Source organism: Strix aluco, chromosome 7 (genome assembly GCF_031877795.1).
Source record: "Strix aluco isolate bStrAlu1 chromosome 7, bStrAlu1.hap1, whole genome shotgun sequence".
Classification (NCBI taxonomy): Eukaryota; Metazoa; Chordata; class Aves; order Strigiformes; family Strigidae; genus Strix; species Strix aluco.
The window spans coordinates 41,976,087-42,001,248 of NC_133937.1; the positions used below are offsets into that span (position 1 = coordinate 41,976,087).

Consider the following 25,162-nt stretch of genomic DNA (forward strand, 5'->3'; position numbering starts at 1 on the left):
TGTGTCTCCTCCTGGTTGAGGAAGGTTCTCTCTAGGTGGCCTGGATTAAACCCATTCTAGACTGATGCATTCATTGAGAAGTTGGGACTGGGATGTGTACATATATGGATAGCAAATGTATGAAAATGACACATCGTGAATTGTAATACCTTGTGGAAGACAACAGGGAACTGTTTTTTACTGACCAGAGTACTTGAGGGGACATTGTTGGGTTAACTTACTGTCCAGATGTGTTCAGATTGGAAAATTCAGGCAGTTCGTGCCCAGTCTGAACACAAATGCTATGCATGCATCTGTGCTCTGAGATTTTCATCTTTAAAATAGAAAGATGAAATTACTGCCTGAACCTTCCAGAAATAATACAAGAGTAGAAATTTATAAGAAATTCAGACATACAGGAGTACTTGTAATAGGACAAACCTTATCTTTGTGGATGTTGATGTTGCTTCATGTACATACCACTTAAACCGCATGAAGTGAAAATGTGGTGGTGGGTGAAATCAATGTCACATACTCAATGGTTTTATTGTGCCTACTGGACTTAATGCTGTGCATTTTTCATTTCTGGTAGGTTTCTTGCTAGGGCATGAGAAACATCTGAATTTTCCTTAGGTTCACCACTTGTTTAAGTCGCTTTTGCTTGAGCCTAGGCAGACCAGTCTATTTCCAGCACAACTTTTTCTTTCTTATAGGGAGATTGGCAGTTCCTTTGTTGAAACGTCTAAGTCTGTCTACATCAAAGCTGAACAGCTTGGCTATTGGTCTGCGTCAGATTGCAGCATCCTCACAGGACAGCGTCGGCCGTGTAATTCGACGAACACGAATAGCAAAAGACCTGGATTTGGAGCAGGTGACAGTGCCTATTGGCGTCCTTCTCGTGATCTTTGAGTCCCGTCCTGACTGTCTTCCACAGGTATGTAACGAGGGCAGATTACACTGGGAATTCTTGTCTCAGAGAACTCTTGCTTGGATTCTTCTAAAACTGATTTTGAGGGCATCCCTATTTTTCATGCAGAGATATTCTCAGGCAGTGCGGCTGCAGTGTTATTCAGGCTTGGTTTTGTTTTGGTTTTTAAACCCAACAAATAGTGGACAGCTTGGTACTTCATGCCTGAATTTTGTGAGTGGTCCCTATTTCATACTGAAAGGAAGCATCGTCTAGGCAAAGTTCCCATGAAACAAAAAGGCACCAGTCTCCCTTGTCTACCATTATTAGCTCCTTGCTGCTAGCTCTGTTCTTCATAGATCAACCAGCGTGTTTCCTTGTCAAATTCTAGTCTGTCTGCCTGGACTTCAACCCTGGTCTCTTGCCTTGCATAGATGATGTCTCCCTCTTTTTCTTCACGTTTATCTTATCTTAAAACTTAGACCAAACTGACTCTTGCTGGCTTTTTCCCCCACTTTGTTTTACAGGCTTGGAATAGCTTGTCTTGGTAGTTGCTTTTCTTCCTGCCAGCCTCCTGTCCTCATACTCACATCAGGTTCTCTGATGCGACTTCAGAGGATCATCTTCGATATATCTGCATTTGAATTGCATGGTTTCTTTCCCATGCTGTAACTGATAGTAGGACAGTCTCTGAGTGCAGAGGAGCAGTTCCCTCTTAGTTCACTACTGCATCTCATGCTGCTTTGAGTAAGCAATTAAGGGAAAATTCAACTTTGCCCTGAAAGAGGGCATGCTCAGTTTGCTCCCTGGAGATAGCTTATGCAGAGTTAGGTCAGTGCTCAGAGTTCAGTCTTGAGTTGTAGTAAAGGTGAAACAATTGCAGATTTCCATTTAAGATTTAATAAGCTTCTAATAAGCATATACACACAACATGTTTAACTCTATACTTACGAGGCCAAACTGTGAACATCTTTCACAGACTGCTTCTGTAGGTTCTACCAAATCCAATTGTTGCTCTGAAGTATAGTCATGTCTACTGTTCTTTGAAGGGACTGAACTGTTTTGAAACCCCTTACCTTCTGTTCCCCTTTTAATCACAAAAGTTTTTTTTATTTTTGTCTTAATTCTTGATTATTTTTTTTCTTTTAGTTTTTCAAATCAGTTCATAACCTTTCTTTTAATCTTATGCCTTCAGAGTGGAATTCTTTATTTAAACAAGCTTATTTGTTTAGCTTTCCCTTGTGATGCTGACCTTTGGAGAGGCAGATACCTACAAGATACTTTCAAAATACAATCAGACTCCTTTTTAGTGTCTAGTTTTATAAGTTAGAAAGACACACAATATCTATGTAAGGCAGGCTTCCCAGACTATTAAACTTTAGTGTATTTTTCTGAAGTATTTCTGATTTTTCGACATTCTTTTCAAATTGCTGACAGCAGGATGAGGTAGAATATCAAACATGGTGATTGTTGCTATCCATTTGATATTAGAAGGGGAAAGGACATGATCTGAGAAGATGTATCTAATGGGTTTAGCATTTTTTTGTATGAATCAGCATCTAAAGTGTGCCACTAAGCTAACTGCTTGTTAGATGTGAGCCTGGCTAATTCTGGCATGCACATGTCAACAGCATACAGTTGATGTACTAATGAGTGCAGGTTTGGTGGTGATACCTACAGATGATGGTAATGATAGGTATGATCTTTCTCAGAAGATAGTAATACAGTAGAATGACTTCAAATGCTTAATTCGTACATTCTAAAAGGTTCTGGGGATGAACTGATTTTGTTTTCTAAAGGAGTGTATGCTATTTTTTCCAAATAGGTGGACAAATTGTGAGGCCATTGTGAATGGGATGGGGGTGAGGAAGACAGAAACGGATGCAAAAGTAAAATAAGTCTGGGAAGAGAGCTTTATCACATCCGGCATACTCCTAAGTAGAAAAGAACAAAAAACTGAAACAATAAAAAACCTACCACCCCCCCTCTGTTAAAGAGGTTTTCAGTTTAGTGGGGAAAACACCAATAAGAACTAGTGTCTGGAGACTGAACAAATGGACTATATGTTTTCAACAGCAGAAGTAATGTTTTTATCTAACTTTCAAAAAACAGTGGCTTCTTTGGAGCATTTTTAAAAAATATGGCCTAGTTGTGTCGCAGGACTCAAATGGGTGAAATCTGGCACCTTAAAGAGAAAGGCAACAATATCAGTCGGTTCCTTCCGGTTATAAACATGAAAGCAAAGTGGTACAGGTGATGCTGGGCCTGTTGTCTAGAAGGCTTTTTTCCTCCACTTACGGCAAGTGTTGTCTATTTATGACTTCTTTGTTAGACAGCACGATGAAAATGTTCTTCCTACTTATAGGAAGAGCTCATTAGCCGTCTGCCAGAATGGTTAGGGACAAAGTTCTTGCACCTGAAATTATTCTGCTTGGGGTGACTGCCTACACAGCTACCCAATTCATACCAGAGCCTATGCCCAAGGTTTTCTCCAACTTGTCCACTGCAGTCTTCCCCTGGCAATAGTACCCTGAAAACTCAAGTTTGTTCCTGAAACACTAACACACATCATTTCTGGAGTTAAGTGTGCTGTTACTTGTAATGATTTTTTGGTGCCATAAAATGAAAAATGTACATTAACATGGAGTAAATCAACAGGATTCAAAATCCTGTTCTTAATCTGTTTTGTGGGTGTTATTCCAACAGAAGAGACAGATTATTTCTCTCTTTTTATTTTTTTTTAAATAAATTCTGACAGGTGTCTGCTTTGGCTGTAGCCAGTGGAAATGGCTTACTACTGAAAGGAGGGAAAGAGGCAGCACACAGCAATCAAATCCTTCATCATCTAACACAAGAAGCACTCTCCATTCACGGAGTAAAAGATGCAGTGCAACTAGTAAGTGCCTAGAATTACATCAACAATTTCTTTACTATGGTGTGTATAAAAAGTACAGGCAGAATTTGAGAGTTCAAACTGTAGACTGTTCATATTGCAACTACCACAGGTGAACACGAGAGAGGAAGTAGAAGATCTCTGCCGTTTGGATAAGCTGATAGATCTAATCATTCCACGTGGTTCGTCACAGCTAGTCAGAAATATCCAGAAATCTGCTAAGGGAATCCCAGTGATGGGACACAGCGAAGGGATCTGTCATGTGTATGTGGACACAGATGCCAGCGTTGAGAAGGTCACACGAATAAGTAAGCTGGGAGAGGGTGACTTGAATGTCATGTGTGTAACTGAACTTTGTATTTAGAATATGCAATGTGGTTGTGGTAATTGGTAATTCATATGCTGTTCAAAATCTTTGTCATAAATGTTATGTAACCAATTATCTACTCTTAAACCTCAGTCAGAGACTCAAAGTGTGAATATCCTGCTGCCTGTAATGCTCTGGAAACTCTCTTAATTCATCGAGACTTGCTGAGAACCCCGTTGTTTGATCAGATCATAGACATGTTGAGAGTAGAACAGGTTAGTCACTCATACTTGTGTTCTGTTTCGTGTTTTTTTTTTCTAACACTTTAGAAGCGTTTTGTCTGGCTAGTGTAGACGTGTTTATTTTTATGATGGCATAACACTTAAGTTATCCATATGTCTCTTTGTACACATAAATGAACTTGCGGAGAACTTTCTCTGCTTCTCCACACAACCCCAAGTTTTTCCATAGAAATGATCTGAAAGCAGCTTCTTCAGGACATCTATGTGCCATTATTGGGATACAAATACTTCCTTTTGTATAGCAAAAATAATCTGCCTTAAAAGAGCGTATACACAAGCCTTTTGCTACACTTCTTAATTCTGATTTAATTGATGTTAACCTCCCAGACACAAAGCCGCCTCTCCTTGAATCTATTCATTTGGCTTCTTACCCAAGCGAATTTCCTTTCTGTTTTTCTCCTTTCTGAATCTGCTTCATCCACATTTTTTTTTAAACCTTTCATCTTGCATGCCCTTTATCCCCACCCATTTTCCCTCCTGGTACCTCAAAGGAACAGTGAAAGGCCAGTATACTAGTTAGTTGTCTTGACATGGGCAATATTTTGTCAGTAAAGGTAGCAGAGATGCACTGGGAGAGAAATATCCATGAAGTAGTGTGAATTACACCTAAATTGAGGATTTTCACGCAGCAGTATGTATTTGGCAAATTGAGTGTACAGGCAGTGATTAATGCAGGTAAAATGGAGAGGCCATATGTTCTGGTGATGTTGAAAGGATCATAGTAAAAGAAGCTGATAGGTAGTCAGGAGCAAGTCCTCAGTGGATTTTTTTTCATATCTTGCTTGGATGTTTCTTGGGAGGGGTAGAGTGAAGGGTAGATCTCTGGATTTTGGATGGGGGTAATGTGAGGACTAGTGCATTTCCACCACCACCCACCTAACTCCTAATACAGTGGGGAGGATGTTACCTCTCTGATCTGACCTGACAACAAGAAATATGCAAATATCAGGCAGGATTATGCAATTAATGTAATTTGTAGTTGCACAAGAAAATGCCATTTTACAGATACCTTCTTAAAAGCCTTCAAATATTGCAGACTTGTGCCTTATTTCCCATTTATGTTTGTCTCCTCAAAATTTCCCATGTTTGATTTGCCTGGGGATTTCTCTGCTGTACCAGTTCTAAATTATCTCTCATTGTTTAGGTGTCTCGGCTGCTATGATTAAACTTAAAGGTTGATAATGCATTAGATCTTCTTTATAACAAATGAAAAATAATTGTGTGAGTTTTCTTGTTTTGGACCCAGTAACTCCTTTGTGTCTGAAACGCATGCTTCAGAGAGGGCTGGTGTCAGTTTACAAAGTAAAAGGGTAAAAGCCGTTCAAGATCTTTAGTCTTTTCTAGGTGCAAACTTGGAAGCATTCCTGTAGTTATTCTCCGCACTGCTGTTGCTTTCTTAAAACAAGGGCTGGCTGCACTATTTTAGCTGTTTTCCCAGTACTAGTGTTCTACTGTCCTCCTGCCTGATGACTAAGTGATGCGATTGCTTTATATAATTTGAAATTAGTCCTGAACTAGGAGCAGGTCATGGTAGGTAGCCAACCTAGCATGTCAGCTATTGTACCTTGTTGCTAGTTCACCAATCTGCTAAGTTTCCCGAAGTGTAGGCTTCTTTTTCTTACACTGCACACAGTGAACACACGAGTGAGGCAAACCTAATTACTCCCCATCTGCTACAAGTAGATCAAAGCCCAGCCAGTCTCTGAGCAAGGCATACCTTCTTCAAAAAAACCCTCTGCTCGGTTTGTATTGCTGCACATGACATTATATGGAATGGAATACCCCCTTGGTCAGTTCAGGTCAGCTATTGTGGTTGTGTCCCCTCCCAGCTTCCTGCACACTCCCAACCCTCTTGCTAGGGGAACAGAGTGGGGGAAAAAGAGAAGACCTTGACACTGTGCAAGCTCTGTTCAGCAACAGTGCATGTTTTCAACACTGTTTTAGTCACAAGTCGAAAATATCGCACCATAGGGACTGTAATGAAGAAAATTAACTTCATCCCACACAGACTACAAGAAGCCACACTTCCACCTGGAAGGCATTGCTGTTGTCAGCAGCACAAAATGTTTCTGGTATTGCAGGTGAAGATTCACGCTGGCCCAAAGTTTGCATCTTACTTGACATTCAGCCCTTCAGAAGTGAAATCTCTCCGCACAGAATATGGGGACCTGGAGTGCTGCATTGAGGTGGTGGACAGTGTCCAAGAGGCTGTTGATCATATCCACAAGTACGGAAGTTCTCACACGGATGTTATCATCACAGAGAATGGTTAGTGATTAGTCTGCTTGCTTAAGCTGCCGTTTTGGTTTGACTGCTAATTCTTGGTGTTAATGTAACTACTTGCATTGCAGTAGTTGTTCTTCTCTTGGGTCTGTAGTAGGCATGACCAGCTGGAGGCCTATGAGCTAAATGTGCCTACAGTCCTGTTTAGCTCAGAGAAAAAATGTTGTGTGGCCCTTATTTCAGGATGTGAAGGAATGTGCTTGACCAGCTGGCCAGTAGCAAGTCAGCACATGCTCTTGTTAGGCAGATTGCTTTGTGTTCCTGTATTGTGCAGACTTACTGTGCCAGAGGGTTTTGTTGGAACGTCTCCTGAAACCTGGAGGTGTCCTTAGGCATCTGAAGGCTGATGAGGTGAGCTTCTGTAGTACCTTACTGGAGGGAATAGGGATTGTAGGGAAGATCAGACTTGATCCACTTTGTCTTCCCGTGTCTTTTTTATATCTTGCAAGCAAGGACCACAAATGTTTTCCCCCTACCTCTCCCAGTCCTTTACTGCCCATTTCTGCATCCCTAGTATAAAATCTGCATTTATCTCAATTTGCAGTTTCTTGCCTCTTTATTATAAACTTGTGCTCCTTTGTGCAGCTCTGTGCTGCTCCCATCCTTAGCACCTGTCCTGCGTGCAGTTTGAACACCGTGCCCGTTCAAAACCTAGCTAGAGCTGCGGCCAGCCAAAGGTTGACTCTTGGACCAAGCCTGGAACTCCTGAGGATCAGCTGCAGTAAGGTCATATTGATCTGTGGCTCATCAGTGTGTGAGTCAAGCAGGCTTCTGTTTCTGTACCTCCTGCCGAGCTCAAATGAGTGTCACTAAAAGGCATGCATTTGATACCATAACCCACTGCCACGGGACCTGGTGCACTAGTGATTTGCTAGGGACTGTACTGGAAATATGTTCATCTTGTCACTAAAGGCAACTGACAGGCAGCTCGCAGTCTTACAGAGAACGGAGTCCTCCAGAGGACTAAGACTCGCATAACTGCTTGAACTTGCTCAGGTCTTGCATGTTCTGTGTTAAACTGGGTTAGTTAGCTGATTACATGTGGTATTTCTGCATTGTATTTCCCAAATATTACCTGCAATTTGATATAGTTTAGGATTTTTTGTTTTCTGTAACAATTCCATGTTTGAGATTAATGAAGAGCTGACTCTGTAGTTTAACTGTCTCAGCCTGCAAAATGTTGTTTGGGGCAGCTGTCCTTTCTCCACAGTCATACAACTAGCCCTGTTAGCAGGTTCTAGACTGGATGTATTTAGAATTAGACATCTTTTTGCTTTCTTCTAATCTTTGCAACCTTCTTGTAACCTTTACAGCTGTGTCTACTTGATAAGCATACTGGGAAGAAGGTATAAATGAAGATGTCTTAGCCCAGGCTGTTTAAATACTTAGTATCTGATAAGGTTGCATGTGAAAGTTGCATTGTTATATCTGTTCACAGTATTATGTTGTGCTTATTGGAGTGCGTGATCATTCTGTATGTACTGGATTTTTTTTTTCTCTCTGCCTCTTTCACAGAGAAAACAGCAGAGTTCTTCCTTCAGCATGTGGACAGTGCTTGTGTTTTCTGGAATGCCAGTACCCGATTCTCTGACGGCTATAGATTTGGACTTGGTAAGAGAGAAAATACTGCGTGGCTGTGACGGCAGGATTTGCTGTTGTGTGAAAAGTGTGGCAGTCTGAATCCTGGAAAATAGGATTAGTCTCTGATCTTACTGTCTTATGTAAGGTATTCAGGAAAGGCACCATAGGAAAAATTGAAGCCTAGACATTCCATCCACATGGAACAGCAGATAGTTTAATATCACTTTCCTGCCAGAACTAGGTAATACTGCTATACAGACTATGTAGATTAATTTAGCAGTAGGGATCAAAGATGTTTTGGATCCTTGAAGCTCTGTTCAATCAGTAAAGTATGCTGCATGCATGTAATGATAGAACAACGCAACAGAGTATCTGAAATGGGTGAACAGTTGTTCTTTTGTTTATCTTTCTAATGATACTGTGAAGAATGCCAAGCTTCATTCTTGCTGGGCAGACTGAGCTGCTGTCCAGTGTGCCAACCCCACTGTGTTGAGGAATGAAAGGCAGGAAACAGAGTATCAGTTGCTTGAAGAGGAGCACCTACTGTGAATTGCAGAAGACAAGAGAAACATTCTTTCCTGAGGTAGAAACTCAGGAAACTCTGTAGCAGGCTATTACTGTGTCAGCTGGAACATTCAGTGTTCCATGTGATTAAAAAATTCTAGTTAGGGTCTTGCAGTATCTCCTCAATATGATAAGGAAGGACATAAGATCACAGTCTTGACCTATTTAGCTCTATTTTTTCAAGGTATTAAACACACAGAAAACAAGTCTTAAGATCCATGTAAGAGATACCTCGCTCTCTTGCATCTTTCTCTCAAAAAGTAACTCTGTAGCAGCCAGAAGTATAAACATTACGATTTCTAATGTAATAGTTAAGCTCCTCTGTCTTTTAAATTGGGTAACCATAACGTCTGGCATTTGGAGAGGAGTGGAGAAAGGCAGGTCCCTGAAAGGCAGGCAGCAGTCTTTACATAAAGGTGCAAAACTGCTTAGTATGAAGTGAACATCTTTTGAGGATTAACTACCTTGATCTTGTGTTTCCTGCAGGTGCTGAAGTGGGAATTAGTACTTCCCGTATCCATGCACGTGGACCAGTGGGAATTGAAGGACTCTTAACTACAAAGTGGTTGCTGAGGGGGAACAATCATGTTGTTTCTGACTTCTCAGAGCATGGCAGCATGAAGTATCTTCATGAGAGCCTCCCTCTGCCTCAGAGAAATACCAACTAAGAACATCAGGGTGGGGGGGAAACCCAGGGGTATAAATATTTCCTGAAGATATTCAAGCTTTGGGGTGCTCTCTTGGGAGGGAGGTATTTTTCATCTTCAGGAACGTTGTTCTCGGTCACTGTGCAGTACAATGAATATAAAACGATCCCATCTATGAAATTTTTCTTTTTTCCTTGCCTCTGTTTTCTTAGATAGTATCTGCAAACTGACCTCACCTTTCCGAGACAGACTTCTTCGAAACATACAGGTAACATTAGGAAAGATTTAAATAGCTACTGCATTCTTTTTGTATCTCAATGCTCCCTATAGCAAATATGCTTGGTGGTGGAGCATAATTTTCTTTTGTAAGTCTTTGTTTTATTCAATTGTCTGTTCTGGAGAACAAACTTGATAGGGTTTTTTTTAGCTCAAGTCTTGTTGTCATGGCAGCTCTTGAAAGCCAGAAAGCTTTACGCTTACTTTCTTTGTATTTGATCACTCTTGTGATGGATGTTCCAAATGCATAGTAAGCTTCTGACCAAGAAACCTTTTATATCTAATTTCTTTGTATTGTTGACTATTGTAGATAAATAACACAACTGTCTACTACGTGAATTTTGTTACTTATTTGTACCGAAGGTTTATTTTTGGTTTTATATAAAACTTAACCTTCCACCGCCCCTCCTCCGAAAGCAACACTCTGCCGACAGTGCCGTTTCCCGCACGTAGCGGTGAAGCAGCGCTTCCCGTGGTGCACTGCGGCGCGGGGGCCCACGCGTGCGCCCTGCGGCGGGGCGCTGCCCGCAGCGCTCCCGCGATGGCAGCCGGGCCCCGCTGCTGCTCCGCGTTCCTCGCACACCCCTACCGCCACAGACCCTGCTCCTCGGCGCACCGCGCTTCCGCGGCACCGGCTCCGGGGCGCGCATGTGCGAGTCGGCTGCGCCTCAAGCGCCGGGCTGGCCGCGGGGCGGGGCGGGGCGGCGAGGCCGCCATTTCTGTTTCCGCCCGCGCCTCCGGGCTCGCGCACGTGCGGTGCGCAGGGGCAACATGGCGACGCGCAGGGGACGTGTTTTCTTTCCGGGAACGCTGAGGGACCTCGGACACCGGTGAGGCGAGCGAGATGCACTGATAGCCGCGGATGTCTCCTGGTCGCTGGAGGCGGCACGGCAGGGGAACTCAGCCCGGCACCGGGCTGGCGCGGCGCAGACTCTGCCGGGAGCGCGATGAGGGGGGCTCTCCCGAGCCTTGTCCTGCCGTGAGGGCCCTAGTGCCGTCTCGGCGCCAGCCGGTGCCGACGCTCGGCCGCGAGAACACGAGAAGGCGGGAGCGGCGGGCAGGTCCTGGAGCAGGACAGGGGTGCGGCAGCTCGGGTGACGGTGCTGCTGGGGCACGTCTACCTGAGATTGCGGGCGAGTCGCAAGGAAGTTTAAAACTGACCGATTAAACAGATTTAATGATATTTTGAATCAGGCACGATAAATGCAACCGGGAGAGGTGTTATTGGGGAATCAGGAAGACGGAGAAAAAACAGGTTCCCCCTGCCTCCCAGGCACGAACCACGGGTGCCTCCCTAACCAACTAAAGCTTCCCCTGAGCCTTCCCCAGCCCTGCTCACCCCACACAAGCCTGCCTGTAGCACTAGGTCCTGTGTGTGCTCTGCCATCTCTCCAGGCATCTGGCCCCACTCAGGCAGCCACCCGCAGGAGCTGCATATGCTCAGCATCCCTCTAGGATGGGACCCCCACCCTGACCCTCTGAGGCAACCTCCCCTCCTTCCATTTTGCACAGTTTCTCACCCACAAAAGCAGCCCCTGAAAGTTCTGAAACCATCCATAAATCCTGTACAAAGCCCCCAATGATCCCCCCACTCAGCCCCAACACTGAAATACTTCATACTCTGCCCCAGTTTTTTCACTCCAGAACCTTTCCCAAAACCTGTCTCATTGCCTCAGAAAAACCCCAAATGCTCTCCTGGCAGCAGCAAGCTAGCCTTTGAATACCGGTTATTCTCATATAGCATGTCATTAGAATCAATTAGGGGAAACTGATATCACCAGAAACTTCTACAGAAGGAAGAGTTCCAGCATGGACCAAAATAGCTTCTGTTAAAAGCTGCTGCTTGTTTCTGTCTCCCTGGGGCAGCATTGAGGATTAAATAATCTATTCCTACCCTGTAGATACCATTGACAGTATTTGGCTTAGCTTTGCTGTGGCGATTTCTGGTTTGTTTTATCACACATGCATATGAACTATATGTAATACTTACTTTTTAGAGTAAATGGCATAGCTGAAGTTGAAGAACTCAGAAAGTAAATCAGCTGAAGAATAAAATTAAGCGGATCAAACTGTTTCTATCTCCAAACAAGAGAAACGCTGTTTCTGTTGGTGAGGAAGGATCATTATTAATAGTCATTAAGATAATAGATCACCAACATATAATTCAAGCTTTACATATAACAAAGTATGATATATATATATTTGTGTGTATACAATTTTATGCATCAGTGAAGTCTTACAAAGAGCTGTAAGACACCAAGTTATTTTCTTAAGTGGATATTAGTTAAGTGGCCGGAGCTACAAAACAGAAATTGATAGAGAGAAATATCTGACCTGTAAAATTCTCTGGGCAGGGCCGAGAACACACAGTGAGTCCCAGGCCCTTTGGTCTGTGTCCCTCTTTTCCCTGATCTGATCCCTCCCTGCCCTTCTCTGTATGCCCCCCTTGTCCCATTGCTGCCTGGCTCTCTGTCTGTCCCTCCTTGCATCCTTCTTGCACTGTTCTTCATCCTTCCCTTCTTCTCTCCATACCTCCCACATCCCTCTTTGTGTCCTCTACCTCTTCCTACTCAAGTCCCTCTTAACCCACTTACAGTCCCCCTTAACCCCACCTCCATCCTACTGCTTCTGCATCTTTCCTGTCCTCTGCCTCAATCTTCCTTTTCTCTGGGGACATTGTTGATGGCAGCAGGGGCAGGGAAGTGGCTTTGATGCTAATCTTCCCACTTGCCACATGAGGCGCTGTGCCAGTATACTGAGATACGCTCTTGCCTGCTACCTTTCACACAGGGATAGCTGACCTTCATTGTCCATTCGTGCTAGGTGCCGCTGACTCAGGCTCACAGATGAGATGGCCTGAAAATGCATTCAGGAACAATTCCAGCAGGAATCAAAAGATGCTTCTGGTCTAGCAGGTGCAACACTACTCAAAAATGTGATTTTGCCTTTGCCACGTGACATCTACTCCATACACTTTGCAACCACTAAACTACTCTCCACTTCTGCAGGAAAAGATAAGGTTTCCAGATCCAAACCTACCAACAAGAGGAGATGGTTTAAGACACCTTTAGTCCCTTTATCAGCAGATGAGATATGCCATCCCATGGGCTCAGGGAAGTGGTTCCTACCTTTCTCCCTCCTCAGGGATGGTCCAGCTGCATTTGTGCTCTGTGTGTGCCCCCAAGGTACAGCTGATGAAGCAGCACCCAGAGCAACGAAGCCAGCACTCAACAGGGCTGGGAACGGACCCCTGCCCTCTTGCCTCTTTGTTCTTTAAGAATAGGATCACCTTCAGAAAATGAAGGTCATTCCTATTTAAATTGGTACACACTTGGAAGGGAGGGGGCCTGGGAAGCATCTTTCCCAGCAGCAGCAAGGCAATAAGTAAACTGGAGGAGGAAGTGAAAAGAGGGTAGAACATGTTTAAGGGTTAAACCTTGGCATGCACAGCACACAGTTTCATAACTTGTGTCATACTGGGTTGTAGTAAACCAGAAGCTATTAATCCCATTGGAAATTAAGGGAACCCGAGGGACTGCCTCCTGCAAGCACTCTGGGAAGGCCGCAGGGAGGGCAGCACACATCTCTTCGGGCACAGTCGTACCGGCTTTGGCCCCTCTGGCGCGCCGTCGCCGTCCGGCGCATGCACGGTGCAGGGAGCAGCATGGTGGCACGCAAGGGCCAAGGCAGCAGGTGAGGGAGGGATCGATCGAGCCCCTTTGGCGGGGGTGGGGGTGGCGGGACGGGAAGCTTGACCCTGCCGCTGCGGCAGGGTCCCGTTCCGCTGGAGGTGAGGTGGGCCGGGGCAGCCCCGGGCAGTTCCCCAAGAGCTGGTAGAGGGGAAGAGGGGCAGTTGCCGGGCACCTCCGCAACTCGCCAGAGCTCCCCCTGAGCCAGCTCTGGCCCCACTCGCCCGTTGCAGCTGCCTCGAGCTCCAGCACCTGCCCTGAAGCCTGACCCGAAGCCCCAGGCCACCGCCAAGCCCTGTGTTGAGGGCAGCAGGCTGGCCCTCAGTGCATCTGCAGAAGCCCCTGTGGAAGGTGGGGCTCTCGCCGGGGGCGATCTACGGTAGTAATGGTCAGTGCTGCTGCCTCTTTCTCTCTTCCAGAGGCCATGCTGAGGCTGTTCTTCTCTGTTCCCGCCCTGGGGATGCCGTTGACTGCACCCACCTCGGGCTTGTGTGGGCTGTCTCTGTCCGGCCTTGCGCTTCTCACGGCATGGGGGCAAAAAGGGACAGGCGGAGCCCTTCCCGACTGTGGACCGTGGACAGGAGCTGCCGCGGCTGAAGATGGAGAGACCAGAGAAAGGGAAAGAAGGAGAAAATCAAGGCCATCTGGGCAGCACCCGCCTCCCAGTGCAGGAAGAGAGAGCCTGCCTCTCTGCGTGAGGAAGGAGCCCTCTTCACAGTCCGCAGCAGGCCAGGCCGCCAGCGTGCACCCAGGGTCTGCGTGCATCACCCCAAACACGGTACGGCCGCGTAGCGTGTGAGCGAGCGAGGCTGCGTGTGTCGGAAGCCTGGTCTTGTAAGAGCTGAGAGACACCCGCGTATTCTTTTAGGGGGAGGACAGCCAGGTGACTGGATTTTCAGAAGAAGAGGGGCAGGAGGAAGGAAGGAGAAAGAAGAATCTGACCCGTCAAATTCTCCCAGCAGTGCCGAGAACGAGAGCTGCGGTGAGTCCTGGGCCTTCAGGGCCCTGTCACACGTCTTGTGCATCCCGGTCCCTTCCTGCCCATCTCCTGGACCTCTCTCTTTTCCATGCTGCTGTTATTTCTGCCGCGCCCCCCCCCCCCCCCCCCCTTTCCTTGACTTCTCCTCTTCTTTATTCTTCTGTCCTGCTCCCCCTTCCTTTCTCACTTTCTCTCTCTTGTCCTACTGCTCCCTTTTCTCATTTCTCTCTGTGCTTTTGTCCTGCCTCTCCCTCCTTTTTTTCATCTTCCGTCTCTGTGCTTAGTGCCCTCGCTTTTTAAATTTTCATTCTACGTCTTTTAGTTTGCTGTCGCTATTTCATGTTTCCTTAGCGCTGCCGCTTTTTAAATTTTCTTTTCTGTACCTCTGTTCTAGTTCAGTATCCCTGTGTGATCATTTTTTCCTTTATTTCACCAACACCTGTTGCTTTTAAAATGTTCTTTTTCCCTTCAGTGTCTTTTTAGTGAGTTTTTCTCTTTCCTTAATGCCCTCTCTGTCTTTTTAAATCGTCCCCTCTTTTGTTCGCTGTGGCTACTTTTTAGTTCCAGGGCGTGGTTGGACCAGATGACCTGCAAGAGTTCCCTTCCCACCTCAAACCGTTCTGCAGTTCGGGAGTCACAACTGTCACATCCAGGGCGGTGGTGAGCTACCACAGGCGTGAGAAAGTTGCCCCAGGCTTCAAGGCCATCCCGAGCGCCTGCTGCTTTACTCCGGCTGCAGCGCTCCTGAAGAAGAGGAGAAGGTAATTTTGCAGTGGTCAGGGCTTTTAGGGCTCTGTGGTCGTGCTCAGTGGGTTGCGTGGTTGGGTGGTTTGAAGGGACAGTCCGAGAGGGCATCTGAAATGCCCTTGCAGGGTGGAGGGAGACAGGAAAGCGGGGGGGGGGTTTAGAGCTGGCAAGGGACTGCCCCGGGCTGGGGGGCGGTGTGCCCGTGGGTGCCAGTACCTCAGCTGCTGTGTCGGCATTGTGGGAGCTGTGGGGGTCGTGGACTTTACTCTGCCTCCCCCCAGAAAGCTCTGGCTGACGAAATTATGCCACAACAGAGACTGCAGCCGTCAGCACCACGGGATGCTGATAATGACCAGCACAGGCCTCTCTGTACTGTCGTTTTCGCTGCTGCTTGCAGTGGATCTGCAGTGGTCTTTGATTCGCGGAAAAAGACTCTACAACTCGAAATGGAGTTATAAAGCAGGTATGTTTTACTCCGGCCGGGGTGCAAGGGGATTTCTCCACAAACCTTGCACACCAACAGCACGTTTTACCAAAACGTTACAGAGTGTGGATACACTTATTCACTGGATTACATAACACAAACATACATATGCATGAGTAAGGCTGGGTTAGTTCTAGAGGCTGGTGTCAGCAGTTTATGTTATCTTTGCACCTGTGCATTGCCTCCTGGGGGGCGTCTTCGGGGTCTTTGGGAGGAAGGCTCGTAGTCTTTCTCACCTTGTTTTTTCCCCGGAGCATGCGCAGATTCTCTTAGCCAATTTCTTGAAAAACAGAAATGTTTTTCAGCTGGTTTACTCATGCTATCTTATTTAAGGGAAGCAATGAAACTTCTACCATCCGTATATGTCTATCTTTACTCATTACCGAGGCCCAACTAGTTAGAGCACACCTGTTCCTCGAGGACAAAAACATGATATTTTGCTGAACACTGCAGTTCTTGGTAGATTTTCACAGTAAACGGCTTTGTTTTGATGAACACATCAGTCCTTGGTAAAATTCCACAGAACAGTCTGGGCAAGCAGGATTCTTAGCAATATTAAAAAGTACTATAAGTAGTACTATAACTTGCTAGAAGTAAGTAAATAAGTTGCTAAGCAGCTTTCTATTGCAGATTTAGAAAAACGACAGATTACGTCCAGAACTCGCCCCCCCCCCCCCCCCCCCCCCCCTACAATTTTCCTGTTTGGCCAGTCAGTAAACCAGAGGGGGAGGTGGCGTTGAACAGGCCATTATGGGCATTTAAGTGCTTAAATAGAGCCCCATTGTCAGCGGCAGACCCCAACAATGCAGCCTTAACGACTAGGCTGCAAGTCCCTGCACGTCCTTGGCTGGCAGTGCTACATGTCAAAGACATGGTTTTTCCCTTAGGGGGAAGAAGGCAAAACAAAAATTTGCATTTACATGGGAGGGTAGCCAGCATACCTTTACCAGACTCCCAGAGGGGGGTAGAAACAATCAGAAATGCCCCAATCTAGAAAAAAAATTACAACAGCTTTGTAATGGGTACTTTAGGATATTGGAGAAAACAGGTACCTGGATTCTCCATTGCCTGTCCACTGTATTCGCTTTTACAAAAAGGAAAACGGTGGAGTTGGCATTCAGAACATGAAGAAGCGATTAAAACTCTGATACTCGAATTAAAAACATATCTAAATTACAAATGCCTATTAATACTTGACCCACGAGCATTACAGCAGCCATTTAAACGTTCACCAATTTTAGATGCACCCCCCCTACCTCTAGCATGGGATGCTAGTGACAACAATGGAGTAAAAGAAACTCAGTACGAGATGGATTTATCCTGCATCCTAAGGGGTAACCTGTTCAGCCTTCCCCCCCCCCCCCCCCCCCCCCCCCCGCGCCGAGACAGCTCTCTTTTCTTTCCTTGAAGAACATCGATGGTGGGAAAACTTATCTGGATGGTCACCACCACCAACAGGACTGTTCAATTCCATGTTTCACTCGGTCTGATTTTCCTAATTCCAACTTTAATATGTTTACTACTTCTAATAGTATTGTATATTAAGATTTGGAGGATGGTTAAAGAGATCACTCAGTTACAAAAGCATCCCTGTGTGTATGCTTCCCTAAAATAATTTTTTTTTAATAGCAGCTAATAAAACACAAACTTGCCTTCAGTTATAATTGGATTATGGCATCCTCTGTTATAGGCATAGAGGCAAGTGAGGCAACCACACCGCCACTCTCTGGACAAGATCAAGTACTGTAGCCCAGGTAATAGACTGTGAGGGCGGGAAAGTCCATGTGGGGGCGCAGCGGCCGCCTGAGGGGAAGGGGGCGGGTCCAGCCCCGCCAGACGCGGCCAGGAGTCCGAGCAGAGGAGTGGCGGTCGCAGTCGTCTCTGCGGGAAGCACTGGCGCAGCAACTGGGTGAGTAAAGCCGATCTGTGAGTTTTTGGCGGGGCGGGGGGGGGGAGGCGCTGAGATTCGGGTGGTGCTGTGGCGAGCTCTGTCCGGGGGCCGGCGACCCTCTCAGACCCGACGGCGTCTTCTTGCCCTTGCAACAGCTGGTGGTGGAGCAGAAAGAAGAGACAAACATCGCGTGCAGAAGGACCCGCAAGACAAGAGAGAGCGGCAGGAGGAGCTGAGGAAGTCTGAGCAACAAGTGCAGGAAAGAGAAGGGCGCTCCGGGCAAAGCGCCGCTGTGAGGGGCGGAGCGGCCACCTGAGGGAAGGGTAGTGGGACCTGTCTGGGGCGGGGGGGGGAGCGCCGTCGCCGTGGGGGGGGGGGGGGGGGGGGGGAGAGCGTCGTCGCCGCGGGGCGGGCGGGGGGTGGTGTGGAGCCGTCTGTGGGGGGGAGCACCGTCGCCGCCTGGGGTGGGGGGAAGCCGCCGCCGGGGGCGGGGGGGGGGGAGCGCCGTCGCCGCCGGAGGCGGGAGGGGTGGGGGGGAAGAGCGCCGTCGCCGTCCGACGCGGGGGGGTCGCAGTCTGGGGCGGGGGGGAGCGCTGTCGCCGTGGGGGGGGGGGAGAGCGTCGTCGCCGCGGGGCGGGCGGGGGTGGTGTGGAGCCGTCTGTGGGGGGGAGCACCGTCGCCGCCTGGGGTGGGGGGAAGCCGCCGCCCGGGAGGGGGGGGGAAGAGCGCCGTCGCCGTCCGACGCGGGGGGGTCGCAGTCTCGGACGGGGGAGCAGCGACATCGCCGTCTGAGGCGGGAGCGGGGGGAGCACCGTCGCCGCGGGGCGGGCGGGGGGTGGACTGGACCCGCTTGGGGGGGCGAGCACCGTCGTCGCAGGGGCTGGCTGAGGAGGGTCCAAGGCCCCGCTGGATGCAGCCAGGAGCCCGGAGCAGATGAGTGGCCGTCGCAGTCGTCCCTGCAGGGAGCATTGAAGCATCAACTGGGTGAGACAAGCTGATCTGTGAGGTTTTCTCGGGGGGGGGGTGTTGGGGTATGGGCAGGGGGGCTGGCTTCCCTCTGTCCTCCCTGTGGGGAAGCTGGCATCTGACCTTACTCTCCTTCCAAGCAGTTCCTCTTGGAGAAGAAAGACGAGGCATCGTGAGGAGCGGTGGGCTGAAGAGAGGAGCGGGGCGAGAGAAGGGAGCTCTGGACAAAGGGGACCTCCCTGTTGCCGGGGCTGCGGTCGCACGAGACCGTTGCCGGCACTTCTGGTGCCCTGGCCGGCGCTGCGCTGGGTGACCTCCCTGTAAGCAGGGCTCGGGTCTCTGGTCTTTTGCCACCTTGCCCACGGTTTGGCTGCCCGGAGAGAAGGGCGGTCCTGTCAGGAGAGTGAGCGGCGCTGTCTCCGCACCAAGGGGGAAATGGGGCTCTCCGGACCCCACGCCCGCCCTGTAAGCAGGGGAGGGCCGTTTCCTTGGCCCCGGCGGCTTTCTGGCTGCTGGCGGCCTGGCCAGCGTGACCCCCTGGAGTCGGGGCGTGTCACGGTATTTGTCCCTTGGCCACCCCGTGAAGCCCCGCGGCACGTTGAGTCGCTGTGGCCTGCGTGCGTCCTGGGGGGCAGGTCTGGGGCTCTGCTCTCCTGCTCGTGGGAAGGGATGGCTCCCCAGACTCTGGCTGCACAGAGCTCGCTCTCTCTTCCGGGAAGTTTTGTTTGTCCCTCTGTGTGTGTGTGTGTCTGTGTGTGTGTGTGTGCCTGCCTGTGTCTGTGTCTGTGTCTGTGGTGTGAGTGAGCGAGCGAATAAGCTTCTCGTTTAGGCCCTGTTGAAATCGCTGCAGTGTACTTAGCTTAAACTTCCCGGGAGGGAAAGAAGGGCTCTGTGCAGCAACAGGGGGTCGGTCCCCTCTGAGCCCGCGAGCGGAGGGCGAGTCCCGGCTTGCCCCTCCTTGCCCCTCCTTTCGAAGGAGAGAGCGAAGCCCGTGGCTGTAGCGCGGCCAGCGTGCGACCCGCCTGTGTTCAGGGCCCGGGTCTCTGCCTGGGTGGCCGCCTGTCCTGGCTGGCGACCTGTCAGCGTGCCCGCCCCGTACTCGGGGCGAGTGCCACGAGGCGTGGAGCCCTCTGTCCCCAGGAGCCGCTCGGCCGCCCCGTAATCAGGGCTGGGCGGGCTGCTGTAGGCAGCCAGCAGAGGCTGCCCTGTAAGTCCGGGGCTGGCCAGTGACCTGCAGGCCCGGGCACTCTGCAGTGCCGGCAGCGGCTCGAGCCCCCTGTGTAAGCAGGGGCGCAGCTTCCTTGGCCGCCGCTTTTGTGTGCCCAGCTGCCCTTTGTCCAGAGTTCCGAACTCCGAGCCCAGCTCCAGCGCCGGCCGGCACTGCACGCGTGGCAGCCCCGGAGCGTCGATTGGGTGAGAAAAGCTGATGTGTGAGGTTTTTTTGGGGGGAGGCGGGGGGTGGTGGTGGTGTTAGGTTATACGGGGTTGCGGGTGGGAGGGCGTCTGGGATTCGGGTGGTGCTGTGGCGAGCTCTGTCCGGGGGCCGGTGTCCTCTCAGACCCGACGGCGTCCTTCTGCCATTACAGGAGCTGGCGGAGAAGAAGGAAGAGCCAAACATTGCGTGCGGAAAGACCTTCAAAGGCAAGAGAGAGCGGGGGGAGGAGCGGAGGAAGTCTGGGCAACAAGTGGAGGCAAAAGAAGGGCGCGCTCTGGGCAACAGGACCACCCTGTCACTGGGCTCTGGTCGTGCAAGGGTGTCACCAGGACCTTTGGTGCCCTGGCCGGCTTTGTGCCCTGGCCGGCTTTGTGCCGGGTGATCTCCCTGTAAGCGGGGCTCGGGTCTTTGTTTTTTTGCCGGCCTTTTGCCACGTTTGCCCCATGGTTCGGCTGCCCGGGCAGGTGGCAAGCGTCTGAGGGGGGTGAGCAGCACCGTCTCCGCAGCCGGGGCGGGAAGCTGGGCTCCTAAAGCCCACCGTGGTGGTGAGCTGCAGTCAGGACGGCCAGCCCATAACTCGGGTGTAGGTGGGAGCCTTGAAGTGCACGGGGCTCGTTGAGCGGGCCGAGCCAAGGGAGAACCCCCTGTAAGGAAGGCCGTGAGCATCCCCTGTGCTTAAGGGGAGGTGCTGGGAGGGACGAGGGACCCTCCCCTGTGAGCAGGCCGATGTCCCTGGCCCCGGCCTTTCAGAGGCGTGGGGCTGAGACGTGCAGGGCTGGGCGTGCCCTGCCCTAGCTCTCTTTCTGTGTGCTGTCAGCCCAGGAGCAGCTTGGGAGGAAGAGAGGCACGGGGGAAGGCAGGAGGCTGGGAGGCAACGGTGCCTGCGAGCCGGGCCCAGGTCCGGCCCGGGCAGGCCTCGCAGTGCTTTGAGCTGGGCCAGCGCCCTGGAAGCAGGGCTGGGGCCTCTGCTCCATCCTCCGGGTGGGGGAGCTGGCGCCTGACTGCAGTCTCTTTCCAAGCAGTTCCTCTTGGAGAAGAAAGACGAGGCATCGTGAGGAGCGGTGGGCTGAAGAGAGGAGCGGGGCGAGAGAAGGGAGCTCTGGACAAAGGGGACCTCCCTGTTGCCGGGGCTGCGGTCGCACGAGACCGTTGCCGGCACTTCTGGTGCCCTGGCCGGCGCTGCGCTGGGTGACCTCCCTGTAAGCAGGGCTCGGGTCTCTGGTCTTTTGCCACCTTGCCCCACGGTTTGGCTGCCCGGAGAGAAGGGCGGTCCTGTCAGGAGAGTGAGCGGCGCTGTCTCCGCGCCAAGGGGGAAATGGGGCTCTCCGGACCCCACGCCCGCCCTGTAAGCAGGGAGGGCCGTTTCCCCGGCCCCGGCGGCTTTCTGGCTGCTGGCGGCCTGGCCAGCGTGACCCCCTGGAGTCGGGGCGTGTCACGGCATTTGTCCCTTGGCCACCCCGTGAAGCCCCGCGGCACGTTGAGTCGCTGTGGCCTGCGTGCGTCCTGGGGGGCAGGTCTGGGGCTCTGCTCTCCTGCTCGTGGGAAGGGATGGCTCCCCAGACTCTGGCTGCACAGAGCTCGCTCTCTCTTCCGGGAAGTTTTGTTTGTCCCTCTGTGTGTGTGTGTGTGTGTCTGTGTGTGTGTGTGTGCCTGCCTGTGTCTGTGTCTGTGTCTGTGGGTGTGAGTGAGCGAGCGAATGAGCTTCTCGTTTAGGCCCCTGTTGAAATCGCTGCAGTGTACTTAGCTTAAACTTCCCGGGAGGGAAAGAAGGGCTCTGTGCAGCAACAGGGGATCGGTCCCCTCTGAGCCCGCGAGCGGAGGGCGAGTCCCGGCTTGCCCCTCCTTTCGAAGGACAGAGCGAAGCCCCGTGGCTGACGTGCGACCCGCCTGTGTTCAGGGCCTGGGTCTCTGCCTGGGTGGCCGCCTGTCCTGGCTGGCGACCTGCCAGCGTGCCCGCCCTGTAGTCGGGGCGAGTGCCACGAGGCGTGGAGCCCTCTGTCCCCAGGAGCCGCTTGGCCGCCCTGTAATCAGGGCTGGGCAGGCTGCCTGCGTTGGGCAGCCAGCAGAGGCTGCCCTGTAAGTCCGGGGCTGGCCAGTGACCTGCAGGCCCGGGCACGCTGCAGTGCCGGCAGCGGCTGGAGACCCCTGTAAGCAGGGGCGCAGCTTCTTTGGCTGCCACTTTGTGTGCCCAGCTGCCCTTTGTCCAGAGTTCCCAACTCCGAGCCCAGCTCCAGCGCCGGTCGGGACTGCATGCGTGGCAACCCCGGAGTGCCGATTGGGTGAGAAAAGCTGATCTGTGAGGTTTTTGGGGGGAGGGAGGGGGGTGTTGGGGTATGGGTGGGGGGCCGGATTGCCTCTGTCCTCCGGGTGGGGGAGCTGGCACCTGACCGTACTCTCCTTCCAAGCAGCAGCTCCTGGGGAAGACAAGGCATCTTGAGGCGCGGCAGGCTGAAGAGAGGAGCGAGGCTGAAGAGAGGAGCGGGGCGAGAGAAGGGAGCTTTGCTGCCGCTTTGTGTGCCCAGCTCCCATTTGTCCAGAGTTCCCGACTCTGAGCCCAGCTCCAGCGCCGGCCGGTACTGCACACGTGGCAGCCCCGGAGCGCCGATTGAGTGAGAAAAGCTGATCAGTGAGTTTCTTTTCGGGGTGGGGGGGTGTTGGGGTATGGGCGGGGGGTGGGGGGTGGGGGGGTGGGGGGAAGCGCTCTGGGGACCTCCCTCCAGAGGCCGGCTTCCCTCTGTCCTCCGTGTGGGGGAGCTGGCGCCTGACTGAAACTTTCCTTCCAAGCAGCACCTTGGAAGCTGCAGCGCCACGGGATGCTGATAATGACCAGCACAGGCCTCGCTGTACTGTCGTTTTCGCTGCTGCTTGCAATGGATCTGCAGTGGTCTTTGATTTGCGGAAAAAGACTCTACAACTCGAAATGGAGTTATAAAGCAGGTATGTTTTACTCCGGCCGGGGTGCAAGGGGATTTCTCCACAAACCTTGCACACCAACAGCACGTTTTACCAAAACGTTACAGAGTGTGGATACACTTATTCACTGGATTACATAACACAAACATACATATGCATGAGTAAGGCTGGGTTAGTTCTAGAGGCTGGTGTCAGCAGTTTATGTTATCTTTGCACCTGTGCATTGCCTCCTGGGGGGCGTCTTCGGGGTCTTTGGGAGGAAGGCTCGTAGTCTTTCTCACCTTGTTTTTTCCCCGGAGCATGCGCAGATTCTCTTAGCCAATTTCTTGAAAAACAGAAATGTTTTTCAGCTGGTTTACTCATGCTATCTTATTTAAGGGAAGCAATGAAACTTCTACCATCCGTATATGTCTATCTTTACTCATTACCGAGGCCCAACTAGTTAGAGCACACCTGTTCCTCGAGGACAAAAACATGATATTTTGCTGAACACTGCAGTTCTTGGTAGATTTTCACAGTAAACGGCTTTGTTTTGATGAACACATCAGTCCTTGGTAAAATTCCACAGAACAGTCTGGGCAAGCAGGATTCTTAGCAATATTAAAAAGTACTATAAGTAGTACTATAACTTGCTAGAAGTAAGTAAATAAGTTGCTAAGCAGCTTTCTATTGCAGATTTAGAAAAACGACAGTTTACTTCCAGAACTCGCCCCCCCCCCCCCCCCCCCCCCCACCCCCCCCCCCTACAATTTTCCTGTTTGGCCAGTCAGTAAACCAGAGGGGGAGGTGGCGTTGAACAGGCCATTATGGGCATTTAAGAGCTTAAATAGAGCCCCATTGTCAGCGGCAGACCCCAACAATGCAGCCTTAACGACTAGGCTGCAAGTCCCTGCACGTCCTTGGCTGGCAGTGCTACATGTCAAAGACATGGTTTTTCCCTTAGGGGAAGAAGGCAAAACAAAAATTTGCATTTACATGGGAGGGTAGCCAGCATACCTTTACCAGACTCCCAGAGGGGGGTAGAAACAATCAGAAATGCCCCAATCTAGAAAAAAAATTACAACAGCTTTGTAATGGGTACTTTAGGATATTGGAGAAAACAGGTACCTGGATTCTCCATTGCCTGTCCACTGTATTCGCTTTTACAAAAAGGAAAACGGTGGAGTTGGCATTCAGAACATGAAGAAGCGATTAAAACTCTGATACTCGAATTAAAAACATATCTAAATTACAAATGCCTATTAATACTTGACCCACGAGCATTACAGCAGCCATTTAAACGTTCACCAATTTTAGATGCACCCCCCCTACCTCTAGCATGGGATGCTAGTGACAACAATGGAGTAAAAGAAACTCAGTACGAGATGGATTTATCCTGCATCCTAAGGGGTAACCTGTTCAGCCTTCCCCCCCCCCCCCCCCCCCCCCCGCGCCGAGACAGCTCTCTTTTCTTTCCTTGAAGAACATCGATGGTGGGAAAACTTATCTGGATGGTCACCACCACCAACAGGACTGTTCAATTCCATGTTTCACTCGGTCTGATTTTCCTAATTCCAACTTTAATATGTTTACTACTTCTAATAGTATTGTATATTAAGATTTGGAGGATGGTTAAAGAGATCACTCAGTTACAAAAGCATCCCTGTGTGTATGCTTCCCTAAAATAATTTTTTTTTAATAGCAGCTAATAAAACACAAACTTGCCTTCAGTTATAATTGGATTATGGCATCCTCTGTTATAGGCATAGAGGCAAGTGAGGCAACCACACCGCCACTCTCTGGACAAGATCAAGTACTGTAGCCCAGGTAATAGACTGTGAGGGCGGGAAAGTCCATGTGGGGGCGCAGCGGCCGCTGAGGGGAAGGGGGCGGGACCCGCCTGTGGGAAGGGGAAGGGCGGGAAAGTCGCGCGCTGCTGTGAGGGGCGGAGCGGCCGCCTGAGGGGAAGGGGCGGGTCCAGCCCCGCCAGACGCGGCCAGGAGTCCGAGCAGAAGAGTGGCGGTCGCAGTCGTCTCTGCGGGAAGCACTGTCGCAGCAACTGGGTGAGTAAAGCCGATCTGTGAGTTTTTGGCGGGGCGGGGGGGGGGAGGCGCTGAGATTCGGGTGGTGCTGTGGCGAGCTCTGTCCGGGGGCCGGCGACCCTCTCAGACCCGACGGCGTCTTCTTGCCCTTGCAACAGCTGGTGGTGGAGCAGAAAGAAGAGACAAACATCGCGTGCAGAAGGACCCGCAAGACAAGAGAGAGCGGCAGGAGGAGCTGAGGAAGTCTGAGCAACAAGTGCAGGAAAGAGAAGGGCGCTCCGGGCAAAGCGCCGCTGTA

The 25,162-nt window shown here is 50.5% G+C and overlaps 2 protein-coding genes across 30 annotated transcripts in view; both read left to right on the forward strand.

Annotated features, from left to right (window-relative positions):
- The window catches only part of ALDH18A1 (aldehyde dehydrogenase 18 family member A1), a 49,849-nt gene extending 39,771 nt beyond the window's left edge, over nucleotides 1–10,078 (forward strand). For all 17 annotated transcript variants that reach the window (XM_074831595.1, XM_074831596.1, XM_074831597.1 and 14 more), the window contains 7 exons: nucleotides 693–913; nucleotides 3,645–3,782; nucleotides 3,892–4,087; nucleotides 4,240–4,361; nucleotides 6,470–6,656; nucleotides 8,187–8,282; nucleotides 9,303–10,078. In XM_074831595.1, the coding sequence (XP_074687696.1) occupies nucleotides 693–913; nucleotides 3,645–3,782; nucleotides 3,892–4,087; nucleotides 4,240–4,361; nucleotides 6,470–6,656; nucleotides 8,187–8,282; nucleotides 9,303–9,484 (1,142 nt within the window). In that variant the 3' untranslated portion in view covers nucleotides 9,485–10,078. The remainder of the gene's footprint in view (nucleotides 1–692; nucleotides 914–3,644; nucleotides 3,783–3,891; nucleotides 4,088–4,239; nucleotides 4,362–6,469; nucleotides 6,657–8,186; nucleotides 8,283–9,302) is intronic.
- A 75-nt stretch (nucleotides 10,079–10,153) lies between these two features.
- Nucleotides 10,154–25,159, forward strand: LOC141926196 (uncharacterized). Of its 13 annotated transcripts, XR_012624057.1 has the most exons (11): nucleotides 13,443–14,206; nucleotides 14,297–14,410; nucleotides 14,969–15,168; nucleotides 15,436–15,617; nucleotides 18,639–19,908; nucleotides 20,082–20,136; nucleotides 20,953–22,209; nucleotides 22,339–22,556; nucleotides 22,718–22,867; nucleotides 24,586–24,649; nucleotides 25,023–25,159. XR_012624057.1 is itself a non-coding variant. In XM_074831620.1 (6 exons), exons 1-5 carry the CDS (start codon nucleotides 13,814–13,816, stop codon nucleotides 17,385–17,387), a joined length of 948 nt encoding a protein of 315 aa, XP_074687721.1. In that variant the 5' UTR covers nucleotides 13,443–13,813; the 3' UTR covers nucleotides 17,388–17,392; nucleotides 18,639–18,701. The 13 variants fall into 13 exon arrangements, 4 of the variants coding, with proteins under 4 accessions (XP_074687721.1, XP_074687720.1, XP_074687722.1 ...); XR_012624062.1 differs by lacking the exons at nucleotides 24,586–24,649; nucleotides 25,023–25,159 and adding an exon at nucleotides 10,154–10,569 and having other exon boundaries at nucleotides 13,848–14,206; nucleotides 22,718–24,559; XR_012624061.1 differs by lacking the exons at nucleotides 24,586–24,649; nucleotides 25,023–25,159 and adding an exon at nucleotides 11,840–13,432 and having other exon boundaries at nucleotides 13,848–14,206; nucleotides 22,718–24,559.
- The last annotated feature ends 3 nt before the right edge of the window (nucleotides 25,160–25,162 follow it).